The sequence below is a fragment of the Carcharhinus amblyrhynchos genome, unplaced genomic scaffold, assembly GCF_965287045.1.
Source record: "Carcharhinus amblyrhynchos unplaced genomic scaffold, sCarAmb.v2.hapA scaffold_45, whole genome shotgun sequence".
NCBI lineage: Eukaryota > Metazoa > Chordata > Chondrichthyes > Carcharhiniformes > Carcharhinidae > Carcharhinus > Carcharhinus amblyrhynchos.
The window spans coordinates 2958113-2978014 of record NW_027649786.1 but is presented as its reverse complement, the minus strand read 5'-3'; the positions used below and the strand labels follow the sequence as shown (position 1 = coordinate 2978014).

The 19902-nt window shown below is 50.3% G+C and overlaps 1 protein-coding gene across 1 annotated transcript in view; it reads left to right on the top strand.

Annotated features, from left to right (window-relative positions):
- The window catches only part of LOC145337246 (neural proliferation differentiation and control protein 1-like), a 36091-nt gene extending 25668 nt beyond the window's left edge, over nucleotides 1-10423 (top strand). The window contains exons 5-9 of the mRNA XM_080182036.1: nucleotides 56-122; nucleotides 1405-1471; nucleotides 4185-4264; nucleotides 7114-7216; nucleotides 10336-10423. Of these exons, the coding sequence (XP_080038162.1) occupies nucleotides 56-122; nucleotides 1405-1471; nucleotides 4185-4264; nucleotides 7114-7216; nucleotides 10336-10413 (395 nt within the window). The 3' untranslated portion in view covers nucleotides 10414-10423. The remainder of the gene's footprint in view (nucleotides 1-55; nucleotides 123-1404; nucleotides 1472-4184; nucleotides 4265-7113; nucleotides 7217-10335) is intronic.
- The last annotated feature ends 9479 nt before the right edge of the window (nucleotides 10424-19902 follow it).

Genomic DNA, 19902 nt, shown 5'->3' with positions numbered 1-19902 from the left:
GTAAACAGAGTAGACAGAATGAAGCACTAACTCTCCCCTTCCTTTTCTTTTATAGGTTTAGTTATCATCTGCATTGTGACTGGCTTCTTTGGATTGCTTGTAGCTGGTTTATGCTGGTATAGGTAAGCCCCCACTGCTTACAACATCATCAAAACTTGTGGTCTGCTCCCAGTCTAGATATGGAGATGCTGGCGTTGCACTGGGGTAAGGATTAGTGAGAAGAATTACAACACCAGGTTACCAATTTGGTAGCACGAGCTTTTGGAGCACTGCCCCTTTATCAGGTGAGCGATAGCTTGTTCATCACTCGCCCCCACCATGGGAAAGATTCTTTCTGAATCTAACCCTGTTAGAATTTTATAAGTTTCTATGAGATCCCCTCTTCTAAACTCCAAGTGACTATAATCCTAACCGACTTAGTCTCTCCTCGTGTGACGGACCTGCCATTCCAGGGATCAGCCTGGTAAACCTTCCCTCTATTGGCTCATGCACATCCTCAACTTTCAACCCTCCACTGTTGGGACCTCCTCTGGAAGTCCCTCGATGAAACCCTTCGCTATTGCCTATTGAATATCCCCTCCACACTCGATATTGAATTTAATGATCGTAATGAATGGTAGAGCAAGCTCGAATATGACCTTTGGCCATTCACCATCACCTTTTGTTCTATAGAGGCTCCCATGAAACGTTTCAGAAGCAGGACGAGGCCATTTGGCCCTTTAGTCCTGCTCTACCATTCATTCTGATCACGGTTGATCATTAAATTCAATATCCCGATCCCTCCACCCCCTGCCCTCCATATCCCTTGATCCACTGTGCCACCATGGGGTGGCACAGTGCCGCAGTGGTTAACACTGCTGCCTCACAGTGTCAGAGACCCGGCTCGGGTCACACTCTGTGTGGAGGCTGCACATTCTCCCCATGTCGGCGTGGGTTTCCTGCGGGTGCTCCAGTTTCCTCCCACAGTCCAAAGATGTTAGGTGGATTGGCTGTGCTAAATTGCCAGGGGTATTAGCAGGGGAAACGCATGGGGTTATGGGATAGGTACTGGATGGGATTGTGGTCAATGCAGACTCGATGGGCCGAATGGCCTCCTTCCACACTTTAGGGATTCTACGATCCAAGAGCATCGAAACATTTTATTACACGAGAGGCGCCGTGCAAATTGTAAGCTGTTGTTGTAATGCGCAAAAACTGTTAAGGCGACTTTTCCCTCAAAAACCTCTTTTTGTTTTTGTAATTCCTCGAGGTTTTCCTATTCTCTCCGGATTTGCCGGTGACTCCGGGCCGGCCCAGCGGAGGGTTGGCGACTCTCTGGTTGGGTTGTGAGCGCTCGGAGTTTGCCAGCACAGACAGGGTGGATGTCCCGTACGGATCCTGACTGAGACGCCTGCTCTGTTACAGGCTGCAGAGGGAGGTCAGGAGGGCGGAGAAGATGGCCTACGAAGGAAGCAAGCAGCCCCTGCCCCAGGTGAGCACCTTGAGCTCGGGGGGAGGGAAACAGTGCAGTAAGAGCGTGACGGAACCTCCCCACCCCTTCACACTGGTGAAGAACATAGACGGTCTCCTCCAGTCACAAGCCTGCTGTTTGAGTGCTTACCTCTCTTGCCTCTGAGTCAGCGAGCGATGGATCCAAGGCCCACTCCAGCAACCTGCGCGGAAAAGCCTAGGCTGACATCTCCCCCGTGCAGTACTGCGGGAGTCAGCGAGCGATGGATCCAAGGCCCACTCCAGCAACCTGCGCGGAAAAGCCAACTCTGACATCTCCCCTGCGCAGTACTGCGGGAGTGCTGCATTGTTGGAGGCGCCGCTTTTCAAATATGCCATTGAATCAATGTCTGCCCTTTCAGATGGGGGCACAAAGGCCGGGGATTTCTTCCTGGTGTCCTGACTGTTAGTTGATCCTCCGAGAAAGAAACTCAAAAACTTTTTTGTCTTCCAGATTGGATTTCCTGTCGCACCCACCCCCACCCCCCCATCACCTCCCCCCACCCGACCTGCACAATTGCCATATATTTTGCTCTCATATTTTTCCTTCAGAAAGTACTGACCTCTTTCTCTGCTACAAACCCAATCTGCTATTTTGCTTTTAGACAGTGCTGACCTTTATTCTGCTATTCACACAATCTGCTATTTAGAACAGTACAGCACAGTACAGGCCCTTCGGCCCTCAATGTTGTGCCGAGCTATGTCCAAACCCAAGATCAGTCTATCCCACTCCCTATCATTCCAGTGTGCTCCATGTGCCTATCCAATAACTGCTTGAAAGTTCCTAAAGTGTCCGACTATCACAGCAGGCAGTGCATTCCACACCCCAACCACTCTGAGTAAGAATCTACCTCGGACATCCCTCCTATATCTCCCACCATCCACCTTATAGTTATGCCCCCTAGTAACAGCTACATCCACCCGAGGAAATAGTCTCTTCACGTCCACTCTATCAATCCCCCTCATCATCTTATAAACCTCTATTAAGTTGCCTCTCATCCTCCTCTGCTCCAAAGAGAAAGTCCCCACCTCCCTCAACCTTTCCTTGTAAGACCTACCCTCCAAACCAGGCAGCATCCTGGTAAATCTCCTCTGCACTCTCTCCAATGCTTCCACATCCTTCTTATAGCGAGGTGACCAGAACTGAACACAATATTCCAAATGTGGTCTCACCAACGTCTGGTATAAGAACATAAGAACATAAGAACATAAGAAATAGGAGCAGGAGTAGGCCATCTAGCCCTTCGAGCCTGCCCCGCCATTCAATAAGATCATGGCTGATCTGTCGTGGCTCAGTTCCACATTCCCGCCCTCTCCCCATAACCCTTAATCCCCTCTCTTATCAAAAACCCATCAACCCGCGTCTTAAAAATATTTAGCGAGGTAGCCTCCACCACTTCAACGGGCAGAGAGTTCCAGAGATTCACCACCCTTTGAGTGAAGAAGTTCCTCCTCAACTCTGTTCTAAACCGCCCCCCCTTTATCTTGAGGCTGTGCCCCCTAGTCCTACTGTCCTTTCTGAGCGGGAAGAGTCTCTCCACCTCTATCCTATCCATCCCATTCAAGTTGCAGCATAACCCCACAACTCTTAAACTCAAACCCCCCGTTAATAAACGCTAACACACTACATAAGCCTTCTTCACGGCTCTATCCACTTGAGTGGCAACCTTCAGAGATCTGTGGATATGAACCCCAAGATCTCTCTATTCCTCCACATTCCTCAGAACCCTACCGTTGACCCTGTAATCCGCATTCAAGTTTGTCCTACCAAAATGAATCCCCTCGCACTTATCAGGGTTAAACTCCATCTGCCACTTTTTGGCCCAGCTCTGCATCCTATCAATGTCTCTTTGCAGCCTACAAGAGCCCTCCACCTCATCCACTACTCCACCAATCTTGGTGTCGTCAGCAAATTTACTAACCCACCCTTCAGCCCCCTCTTCCAAGTCATTGAGAAAAATCACAAATAGCAGAGGACCCAGCACTGATCCCTGTGGCTGGTAACTGGCCTCCGATCTGAAAATTTAGCTTTCAGAGAGTACTGGACTTTTCCATTCAGCCCACTCCCACATTCAGTGCTGGAAAATGGGATTAGGCATTTTTCAGCCGGTGCAGACATGATGGGCAGAGTGGCCATGAGCGCGCTGTGATTCTGTGTTAAAGACATCGTGTAGACACAGTTTGTCTCTGAGTGTCTGTAGACAGCCTCGGTTCTGTGTTGGTGTCTCCAGTATGGAACATGAGCCATCCCTATTATGACTGTGGCAAGAGAATGACCACTGAGCTATGATCTCCCCGGGGTAGCCTGCTTATTCACCTCGAACATTGTCAGTCCCTCTCCCAGCTTCAGTGACACGCAATGGTTGGTATGGAAAGAATGAGGCCTCACCCTAGTTGTAGGTGATATGGGTAGCACAGTGGTTAACACTGCTGCTTCAACGCCAGGGATTCAGGTTCGACTCCCAGCTTAGGTCTGTGTGGAGTTTGCACATTGTCCCCATGTCTGCATGGGTTTCCTCCCACAGTCCAAAAGATGTGCTGGTTAGGCTTCATTTGGCCGTGCTAAATTCTCTCTGTGTACCTGAACAGGCGACTAGGGGATTTTCACAGTAGTTTCATTGCAGTGTTAATGTAAGCCTACTTGTGACACCCACAAATAAACTTTAATACATTAATAAACTCCTTTCTGCCCTCAGCCCATCGACTGGAAGATTGTCGAAAAGCTTCAGAAATACCATTACCAACACCAGAAGAAAGTGCTCCAAGCCATGGAGGAGTGAGTATCCGCAGCCTTCCATCTGGCTTGATGAGGGTGGTTGATGAGGGTGGTGCAGTTGATGTGATATACATAGACTTTCAGAAGCAATTCTATACAGTGCCACACAACAGACTTGTGAGAAAATTTATAGCTTGTGGAATAAAAGGAACATTAATAATGTGGATACAAAATTGCCTGACTATTGGGAAGCAGGGAGGAATGGTCAATGGATATATTTTGGGCTGGAGGGAGATTTGTAAAGATTGGGGGAAAGGCAAATTGTGCGGAGGGTGTGGAGAGTCTGCAGAAGGATCTAGATAGGCTGGGCGAATGGGCCAGGAAATGGCAAATGGAATTTAATGTTGGCAAGTGTGAGGTGGTCCACTTTGGTAGGAAGAATGGTAGGAAGGACTATTACTTACGTGGCGAAAAACTGCAGCAGGCGACGGTGCAGAGGGACCTCGGGGTCCTTGTGCATGAGTCGCAAAAACCCAGCTTGCAGGTGCAGCAGGTGGTCAGGAAGGCAAATGGGATGCTGGCCTTCATAGCGAGGGGGATTGAATATAAAAGTAGGGAGGTCTTGCTGCAGCTGTATAGGGCATTGGTGAGGCCGCAGCTGGAGTACTGTGTGCAGTTTTGGGCGCCGCACCTGCGCAAGGATATTTTGGCCTTGGAGGGAGTGCAGAGGAGGTTTACTAGGCTGATACCGGAGTTGAGGGGGTTGAGCTATGAGGAGAGGCTGAATAAACTGGGCTTGTACTCGTTAGAGTTTAGAAGAATGAGGGGAGATCTCATTGAGACGTATAAGATGATGAATGGGATGGATAGGATAGAGGTGGAGAGACTCTTCCCGCTCAAAAAAGACAGTAGGACTAGGGGGCACAGCCTCAAGATAAAGGGGAGGCGGTTTAGAACGGAGTTGAGGAGGAACTTCTTCACTCAAAGGGTGGTGAATCTCTGGAATTCTCTGCCCGTTGAAGTGGTGGAGGCTGCCTCGCTAAATATTTTTAAGAAGCGGGTTGATGGGTTTTTGATAAGAGAGGGGATTAAGGGTTATGGGGAGAGGGCGGGAATGTGGAACTGAGCCACGACAGATCAGCCATGATCTTATTGAATGGCGGGGCAGGCTCGAAGGGCCAGATGGCCTACTCCTGCTCCTATTTCTTATGTTCTTATGTTCTTATGTTCCCCAGGAGTCAGTATTGGGACAGTTGCTTTCCCTGCTATTAATGATCCAGATCTTGGTGTGCAGGGGGCAGTTCCAAACTTGGAATTATTGTAAACTGTGAGGACGGTGCAGAGCTTCAAAAGGACAGAGACAAGTAGGGGTGAATAGGTGGCAGATAAAGTTCAAAAGGGAAAAATATAAGCTGATGCATTTTGCTCAGAAGAATATGGAGAAATGATGTAAAATAAAGGGTAAAATCCTTACAAAGGAGCAGGGGGTATTTGTGTATAGATCATTGAAGGACAGACGGAGAGAACAGTTAATAAAACCTATAGTATTCTGGGCTTTATTAATAAGGGCAGTCACAAGTAGGCTTACATTAACCCTGCAATGAAGTTACTATGAAAATCCCCCAGTCGCCACACTCCCCGGTGCCTGTTCGGGTACACTGAGGGAGAATTTAGCATGACCAATGCACAGAACCAGCACGTCTTTCAGACTGTGGGAGGAAACCGGAGCACCCGGAGGAAACCCACGCAGATACGGGGAGAATGTGCAGACTCTGCACAGACAGGGATCCAAGCCAGAAATCGAACCCGGATCCCTGTGAGGCAGCAGCACTAACCACCGTGCTGCCCCAGCAAGAGCAAAGAGGTTATGTTGAACTCCTACAAGACTCTAGGCAGACCTCAGCTAGAGTATTGTGTACGGTTCTGGGTGTCACACTATAGGGAGGATGTGAACATTTTTGGAGAGAGTGCTGCAGAAGTTTATGAGAGTGATTCCAGGGATGAAAAGCTTTAGTAATAAGGATAGATTGGAGAGGTTGGGACTGTTCTCTGTGGAGGGAAGAAGGCGAAGAGGAGATTTGATAGAGATGCTCAAAATCATGAGGAGGCTAGATTGGGGAGACGGGGAGAAACTGTTCTCCCTTGTATAAGAAACAAGAGGGCACAGACTTAGTGATTTGCAAAAGAACCAAATGTGATATGAGACAAACCAATTTCACACAGTGAGTGGTTAGGATCTGGAATGTACTGTCTGAGAGTGTGGTGGAGACAGATTCACACAGCCAGTGGTTAGGATCTGGAATGTACTGTCTGAGAGTGTGGTGGAGACAGATTCACACAGCGAGTGGTTAGGGTCTGGAATGTACTGTCTGAGAGTGTGGTGGAGACAGATTCACACAGCGAGTGGTTAGGATCTGGAATGTACTGTCTGAGAATGTGGTGGAGACAGATTCACACAGCGAGTGGTTAGGGTCTGGAATGTACTGTCTGAGAGTGTGGTGGAGAGAGAATCACACAGCAAGTGGTTAGGATCTGGAATACACTGTCTGAAGGTGTGGTGGAGAGAGATTCACACAGCGAGTGGTTAGGGTCTGGAATGTACTGTCTGAGAGTGTGGTGGAGACAGATTCACACAGCCAGTGGTTAGGATCTGGAATGTACTGTCTGAGAGTGTGGTGGAGACAGATTCAATCGAGGCATTCAAGAGGATGTTAGCAGACTACTTGCCCAGAAACGATGTGCTGGGGTGCAGGAGGAAAAGGCAGGGGAATGACACTAAGTCATAACGCTCGATTGAAGAGACAATGGGCCGAATGGCCTCGTGCCCCCCGTAACAATTGTGTGATTCTGAAATCCGGACACGTGACTTCCCTCGCTCACTGGGACTGTTGTATTTTCCCAATCCCCAGGGATAAATCCAAGGCCCAGATGACTCACAGGGTGTCCACAGATTCCGAGGTGGATAACGAAAGTGGGGAATACACCGTGTATGAGTGCCCTGGCCTGGCTCCGGTAAGTCTCACCCTTCACTGAAATCTTCAAATGTCGTTCCGTACAAACTGAAAATTACATAGAGCGCGGGAAGGGAAATCTCCGGCACTTCCCACAGATGGAATCTTCCGGTATCCCCGGCAGTGCGACAGGCCAGCAACACACAATACCTTAGACACTGGCTGGTCTGGACGATCTCTGCGAATGGAAAGTATGCCATTGGGAGGGTCTGGAAAACCCCCTGCCCCAGGAACAGGCCATTCAGCCCAACACCTCCATGCTGGTGACAACAATCCAGCCTTTCTCGTCCCACATTATCCTGTCTCCCCCTCTCCCTTTCTCCCTCGTGTGTTTATTCAGCTCATCCCCTTAAATATAACTTCCCTCCTCACTCCCATTGGTAGCGAGTTCTACATCCTCACCACTCAATTTCACCCGGAGGATGCTGGGAATCTGGAACTCGCTGCCTAAAAGGGGTGGGGGGGTAGAAGCTGGAGCCCCCACAACACTGTAGAAGCATTTACGCGAACTTGAAACACCGTCGTCTACAAGGCTACAGACCAAGTGCTGGAAAATGGGCTTAGAATAGATAGGTGTTTGATGGCCGGTACAGATGTGATGGGCTGAAGGGCCTCCTCTTCTCCTACAAAACTCTATAGGCAGGACTTTACAGTCTTGCTCATCCTAAAATCGCGCCCGAGGTTCACAGACCGCCCCGTTGTCCGTCCCGTGCCGAGCGGGACGGTAAAACTTCGCTCAACTTCCTGCCCCTCACCTTTGACCTATGACCCCTCGTGACTGACCCTTCAATTAAGGGGATTAGCAGCTCCCTATCCACTCTGTCCGTGGCTTGTACACCTCGATCAGGTTGCCCCCTCAGTCTCCTCTGCTCCAGAGAAAGCAACTCAAGCCTTACCCAACCTCCCTTCGTAACGTAATGTTCCATCCCAGGCAGCATCCTGGTGAATCTCCTCTCCACCCTCCCTAGCGCCTTCTAGAAGTTTCTTTAGAACCTTCCTCTGTAGCCAAGCTTCAACCTGCCCTCTTGCCTCTTTGTCTGATTCAGAATCAGGTTTGCCATTTAAAGAGGCTATACAAATGAAAATCTGTCTGGCCCAGTGGCTCAGGTTGCGGCTTGAGGTTAAAGGTCAAAATCTTCCGGCCATAGGTACCCACAGCGGGATCTTCCAGTCCCACCAGCAGCAGCCCAGTCCGCGCCGGAGGTGCAGACAATGCAACGTGCTGGGAGCAGCGGGACTGGAAAATCCACCAACCAATGGCAGGCTACTTGCACAGCCTCAGAAGGTTGAGGAGGAAAATCCTGCCTAAAATCTCCCACGGTGGCCAAATAACGTGACTGGGCCATTAATCCAGAGGCCTGGGCTAATTCTCTGTGGGGACACGGGTTCAAATCCCACCATTGCATCTGGTGTCAATTTGTATGAGTGGAATGTAAGATACTGGAGCAGGACTAGGCCGTTCAGCCCATTGAGTCAGCTCCTCCATTCAATCATGGCTGCTATGTTCCTCAACCCCATTCTCCCACCATCTCCCCGTAGCCTTTGATCCCCTGACCAATCTATCTCTCTCTGTGTCTCCAATAAACTCAATGACCCGGCCTCCTCTGTGGCAATGAATTCCACAGATTCACCGCCCTCTGGCTGACAAAATTTCTCCTCATCGCGGTTCTAAAGGCTTGTCCCTTTTCTCTGGGGCTGTGCCTTCGATTCCAAGTCCCCCCCCCCACTAATGGAAACCTCTTCCCCACATCCACTCAATCCAGGCCTTTCAGTAAGTTTCTATGAGATACCTCTCCCTCATCCTTCTAAACTCCATCGAGCACAGACCCAGAGCCCTCGTCAAGCTTTTCATTCCCGGGATCGTTCTTGTGAACCTCCTCCAGACCCGCGCTAAGGCCAGCACATCCGTTTGGTAGGAAGAATGTAGGAAGGACTATTACTTACGTGGCGAAAAACTGCAACATGCGACGGTGCAGAGGGACCTGGGGGTCCTTGTGCATGAGTCGCAAAAACCCAGCTTGCAGGTGCAGCAGGTGGTCAGGAAGGCGAATGGGATGCTGGCCTTCATAGCGAGGGGGATTGAATATAAAAGTAGGGAGGTCTTGCTGCGGCTGTATAGGGCATTGGTGAGGCCGCAGCTGGAGTACTGTGTGCAGTTTTGGTCGCCGCACTTATGCAAGGATATTTTGGCCTTGGAGGGAGTGCAGAGGAGGTTTACTAGGCTGATACCGGAGTTGAGGGGGTTGAGCTATGAGGAGAGGCTGAATAAACTAGGCTTGTACTCGTTAGAGTTTAGAAGAATGAGGGGAGATCTCATTGAGACGTATAAGATGATGAATGGGATGGATAGGATAGAGGTGGAGAGACTCTTCCCGCTCAAAAAAGACAGTAGGACTAGGGGGCACAGCCTCAAGATAAAGGGGGGGCGGTTTAGAACGGAGTTGAGGAGGAACTTCTTCACTCAAAGGGTGGTGAATCTCTGGAATTCTCTGCCCGTTGAAGTGGTGGAGGCTGCCTCACTAAATATATTTAAGATGCAGGTTGATGGGTTTTTGATAAGAGAGGGGATTAAGGGTTATGGGGAGAGGGCGGGAATGTGGAACTGAGCCATGACAGATCAGCCATGATCTTATTGAATGGCGGGGCAGGCTCGAAGGGCTAGATGGCCTACTCCTGCTCCTATTTCTTATGTTCTTATGTTTCTTATGTCCTTAGATACGGGGCCCAAAATTGCTCACAGTACATAAAGCCTGTCTCAGTAGTGGTGACCATGAAACTATTGTTGTAAAAACCTACCCGGTTCACTAATGTCCCTTTAGGGAAGGGAATCTGCCGTCCTTGCCCAGTCTGGCCTACTTGTGACTCCAGACACACAGCAATGTCTTAACTGCTTCCTAAATTGGCCAAGAAAGACACTCAGTTCAGGAGACAATAAGGGGATGGACGACAAAATGCTGGCCCTGCCCAGGAAGGATCATTTTCTCTTTTCGAAAGCGAGTTCTCCGGTCTGTGAGGGGCGTTTGCAAGATGGCTGTTTCCCGGGGATGTTGTCCGTAGGGCACGGCACGAGTGTCGCGATTGTGGCTTTGTCAGTAACAGGTTTGTCAAATTCTCTTGCAGACCGGCGAGATGGAGATTCACAACCCGCTCTTCGATAACTCCATCCTCCGAGGCAGCCTGCCCAGCAAGGAGGACTAGGACCTCGCCCCGATCCCCCCCGCCAAACCCACCCTGGGCACGGCTGACAGACCGCCAGCCACTGACGGAGACGCTCCTCTGAGCGCATCTTGGTGACGGGGGTCGGGGATCGCGGGGGTGGAGGAGGGAGGGGTTCGTTACCTCAAGGGCTTTCCCTGCCGCTCGACTGGGGGGGGGAGGCCCGTTGCCAGGTGGCTGCCGTGGCAGCAGAGTGGACTAGGCCCGAAAGAAATTCATAGAACAATCCCTACAGAATCCCTTCAGTTGGGGTGGCACGGTGGTTGGCACTGCCGCCTCACAGGGACCCGGGTTCAATTCTGGCCTCGGGTCACTGTCTGTGTGGAGTTTGCACATTCTCCTCGTGTCTGCGTGGGTTTCCTCCGGGTGCTCCGGTTTCCTCCCACAGCCCAAAGATGTGTGGGTTAGGGTGGATTAGCCATGCTAAATTGCCCATTAGTGTCAGGGGTGTTAGCTAGTTGTTGTAAATGCATGGGGCCATGGGGAGAGGGCCTGGGTGGGATTGTGGTCAGTGCAGACTCGATGGGCCGAATGCCCTCCTGCACTGTAGGGGTTCTATGATTCTAAAACAGTGCAGAAGGAGGCCATTCAGCCCATTGAGTCTGCGCCAACAACAATCTTACCCAGGCTCTATCCCCATAACCCCACATATATTTTCCCCACTAATCCCTCTAACCTACTAAGGACACTAAGGAACAATTTAGCAAGGCCAATGCACCTTAGGTCAAGGAATTTGACGTTCCTTGGAATTCTCCCCTCTCGCCATTGGTCTCACTGCTCCACCCAGAAAACTGGGACTGTTCCATGCCAAACCTCTCTGATGGACGACAGGGATCCTGGAATCAGACAAGCCATCCTTGGGAAAGGAAACCGCCCGGTGTTCCCATTGCCTTCCCGGGACTGTTTGGCGGGAGGCACACGAGGACGCAGGAGAGGAAGGGTTGGGCGAGGTTGAGACGGAATCGAGCTGTGAGCCGAGCTTCACCCGAGGGAGAATCCTCTCCCGATGAACCATGAGGTCGCCCCATCCGGATTCCAGAGGCTACTTGAGAGGAAGACTTTTACGATGATAGATTTGAAAAAGTGGCAAGAAAATTCCACAATCGGCTGAGTCTTGGAGCTACCAGTGACAGAGAAAGAGGCCCTTTGGCCCATTGTGTCTGTGCTGGCCTTCAAACACCTTTCCCAATCCCACTTTCCAGCACTTGCTCCACAGTGTTGTGGCTCATTTAAATGTTCTTAAATCCCACCTCTACCCTCCTTACAGGCAGCCAGTTCCCACCACCCTCTGGGTGAAGAAGTTTCTCCTCAAATCCCCTCCTGCCCATTACCCTAAACCTCTGCCCCCTGGTTATTGCTGAGGGGAAACTTTCCTCCCAGCTACCCTATCTACCTCCCTCATAACAACTCAATCAGGTCTCCCCTCAGCCTTCTCTGCTCTAAGGACAACAACCCCAGTCTAACCAGTCTCTCTTCACAGTTCAAACCCTCCACCCCAGGCAGTTTCCTGGAGAATCTCCTCCGCGTCCCCTCCAGTGTGATAACACCCTTCCTGTAATGTGGAGACCAGAACTGCACACGGTGCTCCAGCTGTGGCCTCACCAGTGTTTTGTACCGTTCCATCGTAACCTCCCTGCTCTTACTTTCATTTTCTTGGCTGATAAAGGCAGTAAAAAGAAAGGGTGACACAGTGGGTTAGCACTGCTGTCTCACAGCGCCAGGGACCCGGGTTCCATTCCCGGTGACACAGTGGGTGAGCACTGCTGTCTCACAGCGCCAGGGACCCGGGTTCCATTCCCGGTGACACAGTGGGTTAGCACTGCTGCCTCACAGCGCCAGGGACCCGGGTTCCATTCCCGGTGACACAGTGGGTTAGCGCTGCTGCCTCACAGCGCCAGGGACCCGGGTTCCATTCCCGGTGACACAGTGGGTTAGCACTGCTGCCTCACGGCGCCAGGGACCCGGGTTCCATTCCCGGTGACACAGTGGGTTAGCACTGCTGTCTCACAGCGCCAGGGACCCGGGTTCCATTCCCGGTGACACAGTGGGTTAGCACTGCTGTCTCACAGCGCCAGGGACCCGGGTTCCATTCCCGGTGACACAGTGGGTTAGCACTGCTGTCTCACAGTGACAGGGACCCGGGTTCCATTCCCGGTGACACAGTGGGTTAGCGCTGCTGCCTCACAGCGCCAGGGACCCGGGTTTGATTCCCAGCTTGGGTCACTGTCTGTGTGGAGTTTGCACGTTCTCCTTGTGTCTGCGTGGGTTTCCTCCGGGTGCTCCAGTTTCCTCCCCCAGTCCAAAAGATGTCTGGTTAGATGCATTGGCCGTGCTAAATTCTCCCTCAGTGTACCCAAACAGGTGCCGGAGTAGGGAATTTTTACAGTAACTTCATTGCGGTGTTAATGTAAGCCTACTTGTGACTAATAAATAAACTTTAAACTCCTCGTTCCCCTTGGATTGGTCACTTTGTGTCTGTTGTTTGGTCATTTTGCTGAAAATTAGCACAAGCTGTCGAAGTTTATCATCCTGTACTTATCAGAGCAGAGGAGAATGCCAATTGTAAAGGGAACAACCATTGATATTGCATGGGAAGAGAGTGTTGATTGGTTGGCAATCAATTAGGAGACATGGAGAATCTTAATGGCATTAAACTCTCCTTTAGAATTATAGGATTTTGCAGCACAGGAGGCCATTTGGCCCATTATGTCTACACCGGGTCCCTGAGGAACCATCAGCCAGTTCCATTCTCCACTTCATCACTTTCAAATATGTACCCAGCTCTCTTTCGAAATTTCCTATTAAATCTACCTCCACTATTCTCCAAGGGAGCGCAATCCCAATCCCAACTCTGAGTAAAGAAGATTCTCCTCAACTCAGTTCTAGCTCTCCGTTAACCATCTTGAAATTGTGGCCCCCACGTCATTCTATGAATGGCGTACATAGAATCCCTATTGTACAGAAGGAGGCCATTCAGCCCATCAAGTCTGCACTGACAACAAACCCACCCAGGCCCTATTCTGTCACCCCACACATTCACCCTGCTAATTCTCCTGACACTAACGAAAAGCTTGCCATTCAACCTAACCTGCACATCTTTGGACACTAAGGGGCAATTTAGCATGGCCAATCCCCCTAACCTACACATCTTTGGACACTAAGGGGCAATTTAGCATGGCCAATCCCCCTAACCTACACATCTTTGGACACTAAGGGGCAATTTAGCATGGCCAATCCACCCTAACCTACACATCTTTGGACACTAAGGGGCAATTTAGCATGGCCAATCCACCCTAACCTACACATCTTTGGAGGAAACCAGAGCACCCGCAGGAAACCCACGCAGACACGGTGAGAACATGCAAACTCCACCCGAGGCTGGAATTGAACCCGGGTCCCTGGCGATGAGGCAGTAGTGCTAACCACTGTGCTGACCCCCCCCCAATTAGTGGAAACAGAATACCCTTCTTAATCAGCATTACAATTTTATTTATTCATTCAATGGATGGGGGCATCGCTGGCTATATCCAGCATTCATTGCCCATCCCTAATTGCCCCTTGAGAAGGTGGTGTGTGAGCTGCCGCTTTGAGCCTGCTGCAGTCCCTGAGGTATAGATAGACCTGTTCGGAAGGGAATGCCGGGGTTTTGACTCCAGCGACAGTGAAGGAATTTTCCTATCAGAAGATCTCTCGTCTAATCGAGCAGTCTTTTCCCCATTTCACCCCCAACTCCACCGTCACCCCATCGCCAGTATTTTATAACCGATTCAAAACAAAATGCACAAAGTTTTATTTTGGAACAATGCAGCCACGGTGATATTTATCCTGGATGTTAGTCCTAGAGATTCCAGAACATTTCTGTGGAACCACAGCGCAGAGGGAAGGGACAATGAGGGCTGGGCGCAAACAAATAGTAAAATTCAAATTATCTTTCTGACATTGACTGGTTTTCTTCATTGCCCCAGCTTCGCATTTAGCATAACCCGTCCACCTAACCTACACATCCTGGGACACTAAGGGGCAATTTAGCATGGCCAATCCACATAACCTGCACATCTTTGGACACTAAGGGGCAATTTAGCATGGCCAATCCACATAACCTGCACATCTTTGGACACTAAGGGGCAATTTAGCATAGCCAATTCACATAACCTACATATCTTTGGACACTAAGGGGAAAATTAGCATGGCCAATCCACCCTAACCTACACATCTTTGGATGCTCAAGGGCAATTTAGCATAGCTAATCCACCCTAACCTGCACATCTTTGGACACTAAGGGGCAATTTAGCATAGCCAATCCACCCTAACCTACACATCTTTGGACACCTATGGGCAATTTAGAATGGCTAATCCACCCTAACCTGCGCACCTCTGGAGTGTGGGAGGAAACTGGAGCACCCGGAGGAAACCCACGCAGACATGGGGAGAATGTGTAAATTTCACACAGATTGTGACCCAATCCGGGAATCGAATCCGGGTCCGTGATGCAGGGAGGCAGCCGTGCTAACACACTGTGCCATCCTAGCAAGTAATAAAAAGGAGGACCAGAGAATTGGTAAAGAAAATGTTTGTGGGAGGATTGCAGTTCCAGGAGGAAGCAGGATTGAAGTGAGAGAGATTGTTAGTGACTGCGGAGCTCTCAGTGGGTTAGAGGAGAAAGGTCTCTTTAATCAGAGGCTTATCCTCCCTTTGAAGGTTCCCCATCTTATCTGAGGCCCAACACCAAGGGCTGTCAATCACCCCTGTCACTGTCTACTGTTGACCTGAAGCCTGCATGATAATGGTAACCGCGGCCAAGGGCACTGTCAACTCAGCTGGGAGCAATGTGTGCGACCCGGGGTGGGTGTGGAGGAGGGGACTGTGGATTTGGGGAGGGGGAGAGGTGAACCTTGGGAAGATTCAGGCTCAATCCCCGGTTCTGGGGCGACTTAACCGATCCTCAGCTCAAGGGTGAGTGGGGAATCTGCCCTTGCATTCCAGTTTGATTTGATTTATTATTATCACATATATTAGTGAAAAGTATTGTTCCTTGCACACTATACAGACAAAGCATACCATTCATAGAGAAGGAGAGAGTGCAGAATGTGGTGTTGCAGTCATAGCTAAGTTTCATGGATTCATAGAACCCTACAGTGCAGAAAGAGGCCCTTCAGCCCATCGAACACAATCCCACCCAGACTCTAACCCCATATCCATACATATTATACCCTCTAACCTACGCATCTCAGGACGCTAAGGGGCAATTTTAGCACGGCCAATCAACCTAACCCGCACATCTTTGGACTGTGGGAGGAAACCGGAGCACCCGGAGGAAACCCACGCAGACACGGGGAGAATGTGCAAACTCCACACAGACAGTGTCCCGAGCCGGGGATCGAACCCAGGTCCCTGGAGCTGTGAAGCAGCAGTGCTAACCGCCGTGCTACCGTGCCGCCCCCTGTACAGAAAGATCCAAACACCTCGCAGTGAGGTACCCTGTTCTGGGAGATCCCTTTAGCCCCCCTCAGGCAAGTGTATAAGATCCCGGGACGTTGTTTCCAAGGTGGTCAGTTTTGGGGGCAAGGGGATTTCTCCCCAGTGTCCTGAACAATATTCATCCTTCAACCAACACTGCCAAAAATGGGTTATCCGGCCCATTTTGGCTTTGCTGTTCCCACGGTGCAGAAGGAGGCCATTCGGCCCATTGAGTGTGCACCTACAATAATCCCACCCAGGCCCTATCCCTACATTTATCCTGCTAATCCCCTTGATACTAAGGTCAATTTAGCACGGCCAATCAACCAAGCCTACATATCTTTGGACTGGGGGAGGAAATCGGAGCACCCGGAGGAAACCCGCGCAGACATGGGGAGAATGTGCAGAGTCCTCACAGACGGTCATCCAGAGCCGGAATTGAACCAGGGTCCCTGGCGCTGTGAGGCAGCAGTGCTGACCATCGTGCCACCTCTTTCTCAACGTAACAGTAGAGGCCATTTGCTTCTGATCTGCCATTCGGTGAGATTCTAACAGGACTGGGTATCCTGTGACGTTACTGCTTCTGGCTGAGGGGCAGCGAGTGGGCGGCGGGGGGGTGGGAGTCACAGTCTCAGGACACGGGGAAGACCACTTAGGACTGAGATGAGGAGAAATGTCTTCGCTCAAAGAGTGGCGAACCTGTCGAATTCTCTACCACAGATAACCGCTGAATATACTTCAGAAGGAAATGGGTTTCGAAAGGTGGCGAGGGGTTACGAGGTGAGTGCGGGAGTGTGGTGTCGAGATAGAGATAGCCATGATCATAGTTGTACTCAAAGGCAAATTGTTAATCGAGTTATTGGAACAATCGTAGGATTGCTACAATGCAGAAAAAGGCCATTCAGCCCATCGAGTCTGTACTGACTCTCTCTCTGACAGAGTACCTTACCCTTTCCCGGGTTTAATATCGACAATTTTTATACGTGTACAAGCAAAGATCTAACAGAAACTGAAATATATGCTAACTCTCATCTCTTGCCTGCTGAGGGTCCCCCTCCATGACCCATAAATAAATAAACTGACCCGGAAAGCACCCATTTGGCTCTCCATAGGGTCCGGATTGCCCCTTTGAAGGGTGAATGGTGTAGCAGGCTCGAGGGGCTGAATGGCCTACTCCTGCTCCTATTTACTGTCATGGTTGTGGTCTCAGCTCCATTTTCCTTCCTGCCCACCTGCCCACCCCCCTCTACCCATCCGCCATAACCCTTGACCCCCCCCCGTTGCCCATCAAAACTCCACCTGATTGGATGACCAGACTCCGCTGCTCTCTGAGGATGAGAAAACCACAGACTAACGACCCCCCCGATAGGAGATATTTCTCCTCATTTACAAAGGGCCACCTCTTTCTCTTCAAACTGTGGAAAGGCATTTATTAGAGCAGCATGGAATGAATGGGCCCAATGGCCTGTGTGTGGACCAGCCATCCTGGCCGGAACTCTATCCCCGCCACGGAACGCCTGAGTGAGACCATAAAATCCCATCCTCCCATCTCTATCTTGGTCGCCACTCCCCATGCCAACAATATAGTTAAGAAAGCCCCACCAACGCCTCTCCTTTCTCTGAAGACTAAGGAAATTTGGCATGTCCGCTACGACTCTCACCAACTTTTACAGATGCCCCATTGAAAGCATTCTTTCTGGTTGGATCACAGCTCGGTCTGGGCTCCTGCTCTGCCCAAGACCACAAGGAACTACAAAAGGGTGGTGAATGTAGCCCCAATCCCATCACACAAACCAGCCTCCCATCCATTGACTCTGTCTACACTTCCCGCTGCCTCGGGGAAAAGCAGCCGGGATAATTAAGGACCCCCGGACATTGTCTCATCTTCCGTTGGGAAAAGATACAAAAGTCTGAGATCACGTACCAACCAACTCAAGAACAGTTTCTTCCCTGCTGCCGTCAAACTACCTCGCATTAAGCTAATCTTTCTCTTACACCCTAGCTATTCCTGTAACGTTACATTCTGCACCCTCTCCTTTCCTTCTCTATGAATGGTATGCTTTGTCCATATAGCGCGCAAGAAACAACACTTCTCACTGTATACTCATACATGTGACAATAATAAACGTACATGCAAGATCTCTCGGTTTCTTTTTCGGAAGGGGAATGGGTTATTTTTGTGAAGCGTGGGTCCGGTCTCTGATGGCACTCACACAGATACTATCGCGTCTCCCCAAGGACGCTGCCCCTTTAAGAGAGAGAGTTTCACCTTGCCCCCCCAGCTTCAGAGAGCAGAATGTCACTGTCTCGGGCAGGGAGAGGGGGAGGGTTTGATTGTGTCAGTCTCTGGTCGCTCTCCCTATTGTAAATTGTAATCTGGTGATTGTTTGACAAGCTGCTGGAACTGGCCCAGTGTAAATAGTCAGACCCCCGGGCTCCTGCTGTTGAAAGCTCTGCTTTCGAAGGGGATGTGAAAATCGCTCATTGCTTTGAAGTGCTCGGATTAATCATAAAGTGGCAGAGATTTACAGCACAGAAAGAGGCCCTTCTGCCCATTGTGTTGGTGCTAGCTCTCGAGCGTGTATCCCATTTTTCAGCACTCATCGCCATGTGGCATTTCCGATGCTCATCTAAACACTTCTTAAATGTTGTGAGGATTCCCGCCTCTGGCAGCGAGATTCCCAACACCCTCTGGGTGGATGGGTTTTACTTCAAACCCTTTCTAAATCCCCTTCCCTTAAATCTGTGCCCCCTGGTTATTGACCCCTCTACAAACAGGAACTATTTCTCTCTACCCACTCTGCCCATGTCCCTCATAATTGTGTCCACCTCAACCAGGTTCTCAGCCTTCTCTGCTCTCAAGAAAATAACCCCTGCCTAACCAACCTCTCTTCATCGCTGGAACGCTCCATCCCAGGCAATGTCCTGGTGAAACTCCTCTGCATCCTCTCCAGCGCACTTGCCAACAAATTTAATCTCTTCATCAGTGTTAGAGGGAGTTTAAGGTTGTGAAGGGGTGTCACTCGAGTGGGGCTGCTTAATCCTGGGTGGTGTCGAGCTTCTCGAGTGTTGTTGGAGCTGCACCCATCCAAGCAAGTGGCCACTATTCCATCACACTGTGGACTTGTGCCTTGTAGATGGTGGACAGGCTCTGGAGAGTCAGGAGGTGGGTTTCTAATGTCTGATATAGACATAGACGATCTGGAGGAGGGGGCTGAGTGTAGGGTAACAAAATTTGCTGATGACACAAAGATGAGTGGAAAAGCAAATTGTGCGGAGAGTGTGGAAAATCTGCAGAGGGATCTGGGTAGGCTGAGCGAGTGGGCGAGGACCTGGCAGATGGAGTATAATATTAGCAAATGTGAGGTTATCCACTTTGGTAGAAATAATAGTAGGAGGGATTACTATTTAAAGGGCGAAAAGCTGCAGCATGCGACGGTGCAGAGGGACCTGGGGGTCCTTGTGCACGAGTCGCAAAAACCCAGCCTGCAGGTGCAGCAGGTGGTCAGGAAGGCAAATGGGATGCTGGCCTTTATAGCGAGGGGGATTGAATATAAAAGCAGGGAGGTCTTGCTGCAACTATACAGGGTACTGGTGAGGCCGCAGCTGGAGTACTGTGTGCAGTTTTGGTCGCCGCACTTGCGCAAGGATATTTTGGCCTTGGAGGGAGTGCAGAGGAGGTTCACTAGGCTGATACCGGAGATGAGGGGGTTAGACTATGAGGAGAGATTGAATAGACTGGGTCTGTACTCGTTGGAGTTTAGGAGGATGAGGGGGGATCTTATAGAGACATATAAGATAATGAAGGGGATGGATATGGTAGACATAGAGAGATTCTTCCCGCTTAGAAAGGATAGCAGGACTAGAGGGCACAGCCTCAAGATAAGAGGGGTGCAGTTTAGAACGGAGTTGAGGAGGAACTTCTTCACTCAAAGGGTGGTGAATCTCTGGAATTCTCTGCCCGTTGAAGTGGTGGAGGCTGCCTCGCTAAATATATTTAAGTCACGGGTAGAT